The sequence below is a fragment of the Triticum dicoccoides genome, chromosome 1A (genome assembly GCF_002162155.2).
Source record: "Triticum dicoccoides isolate Atlit2015 ecotype Zavitan chromosome 1A, WEW_v2.0, whole genome shotgun sequence".
NCBI lineage: Eukaryota > Viridiplantae > Streptophyta > Magnoliopsida > Poales > Poaceae > Triticum > Triticum dicoccoides.
This window is the reverse complement of record NC_041380.1, coordinates 53,493,208-53,500,951: the sequence shown is the minus strand read 5'-3', so window position 1 is coordinate 53,500,951 and position 7,744 is coordinate 53,493,208. Positions and strand designations below refer to the sequence as shown.

Sequence of the window (7,744 nt, the reverse complement as noted above, 5' to 3'; positions counted from 1 at the left end):
AATACAGATGTAAATATAAGTTAATATTTACATTTTTAATCTTCATCTGGCCAATAATCGCACCACCGTCTCATACTTGCCTGCAAATTGACCACACAATGACATAATTCTTCAGAAGGCAAAATCAAACGACCACGTAATCCAATTCAGATCTTAAACTTTTTTGAACAAACTCAGATTGTAAACTTCAAGCATTGGCTCGCGCAATCGACACACCCAGTATCCCGTTATCATTGTGGAATAACAACAGAGAAAATAACATGCTGAATTAAAGAAAAATAATCTGGATCAGGCACGTACCGTCATCCATTACATACACTACACTTGTCTGGGAACTGAAATGGTACCTGTGTGCGTGCACATGATAACTCAGTCTGATCCTCGGCTTCAAAAAATTCATACTATCAAGTTGAAACGGTCATCCTTGGTGGCTTTCCTTGCAAACTTTGTTGAATAACGACACAAAAATGAAAATGGATATATGGTACACACAACAACGTGTTCCATCTTCCATCTGAAGTCTAACATGTTCCTTCGCAGTCTTTCCTACTCCCTCTGTTCCTAAATATAAGTCTTTGTAAAGATTTTACTATGAATCACATACGAATGTATGTAGATGCTTTTTGGAGTGTAGATTCACTCATTTTGCTTCATATGTAGTTCATAGTAAAATCTCTACAAAGACTTATATTTAGGAACGAAGAAAGTAGTAAATCAGATCCCTTCGCTTGATGAAGGAAAAGAAATTATGTATAGCGACCCGAAATAGACAACTTGTTCGCTCTGTTAGCTTTGGCTGCACAAGACATGAAACAATCAACGAAATAAAACAATGAAAGTTACAGCAAATCACACAAGTGGATAATTCTTAAGATGAAATAAGTCGATCCTAAAAAAAAAGATGAAGTCGTGCCTAGCCGGTCCAACGAAGCTTCTTCACTCATGGAGTTTAAGAAATGGAGAGAATTTCACATGGAAACCAAATTTCAAAGAAAACTTCATGAAAACCATGTTTGAAAGTTTCAGAAAAATCTAAAAAAATGGGATGTTAAGAGGGTGATGTTCTACTGCCATGTGAAATTCCAAGTTCAAACATACTACCATTTATGAGCTATGAAAAGAACAAATTCAACATGGAACAGGACATTTATTGTTTAACACTATTCAATGTTAATTTTTTTTCTACCTCATAATGGTGTTTTGTTTGAGCTTGGAAATTTCACATGTAATAAACATCACACTCTTTAATATTCTGCATTTTTTCAGATTTTTTTGAAACTTAAAAATATCATTTCAACAAGGTTTTCATCAAAACTTGGTTTTCATGTGATATTCTCTCTAAGCAATGCGGCCAAATGGGCTAAAAAGGCGGGTCTGGATAAAAATGTCTAGCATTGTGGTGGAATTAAGAAAAAAGAGCAAAATGGGCCCCAATGTGTTAGGAATGGGTATGGACTGAAAATATGGCCTGGTACTCCATCCCTCCAAAATCCAAAAAAAGAAGGGATCTTGTGACACATCATACTAACAGCAAATCTCCATATTGCACACGATATACTGAGAGTGATGGCAATCATAATAATAGCATGGACTACTACTAAGGAAGATGACAGATCAAAATCACCAAGTGCAGAATAATACAGTCCTAAAATGAGCCAGCCCCTCCTGTTCCTTGCAGACCTCATCTTGTACCACCAAATACAGAATAGACCTACCCTAAACACCACACTAAACATTCGATCCATGAACATCTTCCCTTCCACACCCCCCAACTACAGGCGACCATCATCCACACGGTTCAGTAAGAAATATAGTTCAGGCCAAAGCCTTAACACCACCGCCCACAGTGAGTGGCCTTTTGTACAGGCAAAGGTTTTCCCGGTTTTTTGACGCAGCAGGTCTAGAACTGGAACCTGCTCGGCCGGGACTTGGTCATCCTGGCCATGCCATACGACTCGTCGTTGTCGTCCCTCTTGGCGTTGCGGAACGCGGCGCAGCCGGCGACGTAGACGATAATGAGGATGATGAGCACGACGATGTTGATGATGGCCACCTTGCGCCAGCTCTTCTTGATGCCGGCCAGGACGCCGGCCTTGCACGAGTCGCACTGGAAGCACAGCGTCTGCTGGTCGTTGCTCCATTTGAGGCAGTCGGGGTCGGTCACCACGGTGGGGACGCCGGGGTTCGCGCTCCAGTATGTCTCGTTGTTGTAGGTGAACGCGCATGAAGTCGGTGGCTTGCAGCATCCTGACTGTGATTGGCAGTTGCAGAATGGTGTTAGTATCCCGAGGAATCACACAAGTAATCTGAACAGCATACTGAGAACTTCACTTATGTAGATCCAAAATTAAAAACTTCATTTTCTGTAGACCCAAAATGAGTTGTACAGCTCAGACTTTAGAACAGAAAAGGATATTGCAACAAAATGCATTTTTGTATGGACTATTGTAGTTGTTGTTAAGTTGGGAAGATGCAATATTACAGGTCATCAGCTTGGGCTGAGGCTCTGAGATCCCAATTAACTGAGCAAGATGAAACTTGATTATTGGACTGAAGGTCATTCATACTTCATGTACGTTAATGTAATATGAGTTCCAACTACAATATTGTATTACTGTTAGCTCGATGATTCAATGTACAGTCAAATAATTGAAATGTTACAGACAATAATTGCATAGAAAATAATGCATCTGCAAGCATAATTTGTGCACCCATCATGAACACAACTGCTGCAGCAGTAAACTAAGTATGGTTCCCAATGAGACTTGTACATAAGTTGGGTCAGTATGGAGACTATATTTATCTATCTGCCACCACCTAGACCTCTAATGAAGACAAAGATATACCAGCTACAAACACATATTGAATAGTGTTGATCTTGATATCCTATTACCGAATACGAAATTGTCCACACCAGCTCAATTTAAAACCAAACAGATGAGATGCTCCATAACATGCCTATGCATATATGTTCATGCACCGGAGAAAACAAAGCCATCCAACCAGTCATCTGAAAACCATGAACCAACCACGAGGTATGCTTTCATGGGCAGGATACCTCCTACTAAAAGTTAAATACAATGTTTTGTTAGTGAGCCGGTGGACAGATCATTAACCTGAAATACTCAACTCTCTGAACTGAAGTTCATTCTACAATATTGTTAGCTCAATGCCTCAATGTACAGTTAACTAATTGAAATGCTACAGACGGCAATTCGCTGCAAAAAAGAATAACATAAATAAATAAGCAATTACATAGAAAATAATTTATCTGCGAGCATAATTTGTACGCCCATCATGAACACAACTACCACAGCAGTAAACTAAGCATAGTTGCCAATGAGACTTGTATAAAAGTTGGGTCAGTATGGAGACTTATATGTAACTATCTGTCACCACCTAGACTAGCAGAACCCCGACCTTCAATGAAGACAAATATATACCAACTACAAACAGATGATGAATGGTGTTGCTCTAGATATCCTATTACCGAACACGAAATTATCCACACCAGCTCAATTTTAAACTGAACATATGAGATGCTCCATCACATGCCTATGTGTGCGTGCAGTGGAGAAAACAAAGCCACCCAACCTGCTACTCAAAAGCAATGGACCAACCCCTAGGTATGCACAAATTATGTGCCCATGTGGCACTAAACTGCACACAACTTGATTCCACAACCCAATAATTACTTCTCCATAATAATCAGATCCATGCAGACATGGGCAACAGCTAATCTGCATTAGAATACAGATGCAGCCCATAATGCACTAGTTATATAGACCCTAGGGAAAAAAAGAATCACAGGGGCAGTGGAGTTTTTTTTCCCAACCATTGCATCGGCTCTGGAAGATTATAGCAGAGGAAAAGAACAAGCAGCCTGGCAGGCATGGAGAAGACAGCACAGAGAACATCAGGACAAGAAGCAAGGCAGCTAACTATGCAAGGCTTCCATGGTCCAATTCCAACTCTGAAATGAAATGTGGTACTGAGCATCTGTCTTTTGGCTGTCCTCATCACACCATGGTGTCCAGATCCCTCAATCATACAAATATCCTGGTCCTCCATGCCGGTTTGGCATCCGAAAAAGCCAGGAAAATGACCTTATCCTCAGCATCACCACACACATGGAGATTCTACTTGTTACCACCGCGAATCCGCGGTAGTGTCAACTCATAGTAGTACCTGGTTATATGTGACTGGACTGGAGAGGGACATAGACCAGGAATCAAATTGACCATTCAGTCAATCCTTAGTGCTTAAGGCACTACTAGAATCTTTGCTCCATGCAGAAAGAACAAACTTTGTGTTAGTTGTTCACATCAGCCAAAGAAAACACCCTTTAAACACTTTCTTTTCCAAACATATTCCGTGCCTGATGGTAGCAATCCTTGATGATCTGGAGTCCCAAATCACCCCCACAAAGTGTCTCTACTTACGGGCACGCATCGAATAATCGCATAACCGCGGCGAAGATCCTTCTTCTGTGTTGTCAAGCAATTCCATGGACGAACCAATTAAAACTAAAAAAGACTGCTTTTGGAGAAAGTTGTGTTGATGGAATCGGATGGGCGGCTGCTAATTAGTTGTTTTTCTCACCTAGCTGGTTTTGCCTCAAATCAGGGAGAAGCAAAAAGGTTGCAGGATTAACAATTTTGCTCAAAGGTCGGGCATGACTTGCTAAGCAAAAGGGGGGCTGATGGTAAAGGGGGCAAGCAAGGTTCCTCTCGAGATCCACATGGTGCCACCAAGTAGCAGTAAACTGGAATATCCTCCCTAAACAGTGTGAGAAAACTCAAACTGAATCAATAATCCGAGCAGAACCCAAAGCAAATTGCAGAAATAAGCAGAGAACATTAGTAGCAGGAAAAATCGCCAAATTTCCTCCACACACAAAAAAGGAACATTTGTGGCAGGAAAAATCCCCAAATTTCCTGATTGGCACTGGGGAATTGCCGAGAATCACATCACATGGAAATAGTGTGCGAGGCAAGGAAGGAAGTGAATCTTGGGAGGGAGGGAGAAGGGGAGGGGGGGCGGACCTGAATCGGGGAGAGGTTGCGGCCGTAGAACATGACGGGGGGCTCGGTGACGAGCATGCCGGTGTTGGGGTCGCGGGCGGGGCGGCGCATGGAGGCGCAGGCGCGGCCGTCGCGGAGGCACGCGCTGATGGTGGCCCAGTACTCCGGGTCGGCGACGCGGTTGCGGAGCCATCCGTTGTAGTCGGAGAGCTGGTACTCGAGGAAGCGGCGGTTCATGACCACCTGGCCCTCCCCGCGGTCGGTGACGGCGAAGGCGAAGACGATGAAGAAGAGCAGCGCGACGACGATGAAGAACATGGCGAAGAGGTAGATGCGGAGCAGCCAGGTCTGGCGGTAGCAGGCGCCGGCGAAGCCCATGAGGGAGACGACCATGACGGCGAGGCCGATGATGATGATGGGCCACTGCAGGAAGCGGATGCAGTCCGTGGAGTTGGCCCGCGACGCCAGCCAGATGCCGCCCCCCAGCACCGGGATCGACGCCAGGAAGGTGATGAAGTTCACCACCCCCAGCATCTTCGACCCGCCGCCGTGCATCCTCTCGCTCTCCTTCTTCCTCCTCCTCCGACTCTCTCCCTGGTTTCTTGCTCTGATTCTTGGAGGTCTCTGCTCCTCGGAGGTCCCCTGCTGCTTCTTGTCCTCTCTCTGCTGCCGTTTGGTGCGGGCGTGGGGGAGAGAGGAGGGGGGAGGGGATTGGGCTGGCTTTTAGCGAGCTGAGGGGCAGCAGCGGCGGCAACGGCAGCAGAAGAAGCGGAAGCAGAGTGTGGGTCACGTGTACGCGGCGGTGTCCATATTATCCGTAGCAGTAGTAGTATTTGGGCGGTAGCTTTCGTCCGTATATACGGCTTCGGGACTCCTTTCTACTGTCTACGTCTACGTAGTAGCAATCCACTGATCAGTTTTGGGATTTTTGGGGGCCGAGGAGAAGCATGGCCACATGATGATTTGAGACCTTGAGAGTGTTACTATCGGGTAACGATATATTATTAATTTTGGAAGAGCTAGGTTTGGTGTGGGTTTTTTTTTCCTTCCTTTCAGCAGTGTGGTGGTTGCACGGCTCTATGATTGCGCCACCCGGGCATCATCTTGTGTTTGAAAACTGGTGAGAAAATGTATTGATTTTTCCCGTGGCGAAATGCTACAAGTTTCGGGCGTGTCAAGAAGAACCCTGGTCGGTGATAAGGATGGGATGAGGAAGACATGTCGGTTGCACAACAATCTCACAAAATGTTTTCTTTTAAACAGTGGACATCACTGGATGTCAAAATCGGAGCTCAAAACCAGTTACACAACAAGCCGATGGCGGTTCCTATAATGAAAATCTGCGAGGAGGTGTTTTTTTTTATAAATGAAAATAGACATGACAATCTAACAAAAAATGTTTTTTGAAACGGTGGAAATCATCGGTTATCAATAATCGAAGTTCAGATTTGGTTCCCAGTATGCGCCCTGGCCCACCTAGCCAACTCTGGTCGCAAGGGAAATGCAAATATTTTCAAAATATCATGTTGATTATTTTTCAATCAGTTGAATTCAGTTTGTCAAGTGCGGGCGCGAGGGAGGGAGGGAGGAGGGGGGCAAAGGACGCCCTGAGCGGCGAGGCAGCGGTAGCTGGGGAGCATGCAAGACGACCATGGCGGCAACAGACGGTGAGATGGTGTGGACTGGATCTGAAATTTTTTGAGTCGGCTTAAGACAAACATCCTCAAAATGTTTTCTTTAAAAGAATGATAAAAATGTTGTATGCATTCTTTTATGCAGACAGGATGGTTCGGCCTTAAATATCAAGTGGAACAAATGCAGCCACACTGAACGATCTCAGCTGCGAAATTGGGCGGAGGCAGCCTCCTTTTATCAGAAAACGGATTCGCGCTAAATTGGAAATAACGTGCAGATGAGAGTTGGATTCCCGTGGAGTGAATGCCGGTTTGCTTTCTTCCATTGCATCTGAACTAAACTTGGACTCCACATGCCGAAGGATGCCCGGAATAGGCGCACGCATGTGCACTCCATGACTCGTTGATTGGCAGGAAACGCTGCGGGTTGGATTGCTGCCTTGGTTTACCTGGAAATGATGAGGTAGATCAGATCATGTGCAATGGCTCGCCTATGCGGATTCGATTTATTTTGGCGCTCTCTTGAGTTCGAAAATGAAGACGGAGGGTACTAGTTTCACAAGCCTGTCAGAAAAGCTCGAGATTAGAGCAACTTCAACCGGCCGACCTAAACGGACGTACGGTTTGACCATTTTTTGTCCGATTGAGTTGGCCTTGCCCGTTTCTTCATTTGGGTCGGCATGTGCATCCAACGTTGGCCCAACCCATATTTTTAAACTCGGACTTTAAAAAACAGCAATCACGTTCAAAGTTAAAACATAATTAAATATTAAAATTCGGTCAACCGCCGGCCAAAATCCACATAAACATTAAATGTTAATTAAACATAAAAAAGTCCGCGCCACTAGGCATCCTTGTCATCCTATCCCAGGGCCGGTGAGGTCGACCAGCTCCGGCCGCCGGGCCAGCCCAGTGAAATGCCGCCTCCTAGGCTCGGGCCACATCGCCCCTACTGTGTCGGCTGCACAGCCGGCTGGGCTACTCCACTGCGGGCACAATGCTCCTCCTCCTCGGGCTCGATCCGCATAAGTTGCTCGCCCTCGGAGTGCTCGTCCGCCCGCACACGTTACCTCGCCTTGGGTGTCG

At 45.2% G+C, this 7,744-nt stretch overlaps 1 protein-coding gene across 1 annotated transcript; it reads right to left on the bottom strand.

Moving 5' to 3' along the window:
• Window positions 1-1,567: 1,567 nt before the first annotated feature.
• LOC119362566 (tetraspanin-3-like) lies at window positions 1,568-5,772 on the bottom strand. The gene is made up of 2 exons (XM_037627811.1): window positions 5,046-5,772; window positions 1,568-2,251 (listed from the first exon to the last, which is right to left on the bottom strand). Exons 1-2 carry the CDS (start codon window positions 5,577-5,579, stop codon window positions 1,901-1,903), a joined length of 885 nt encoding a protein of 294 aa, XP_037483708.1. The 5' UTR covers window positions 5,580-5,772; the 3' UTR covers window positions 1,568-1,900.
• Between the last annotated feature and the right edge of the window lie 1,972 nt (window positions 5,773-7,744).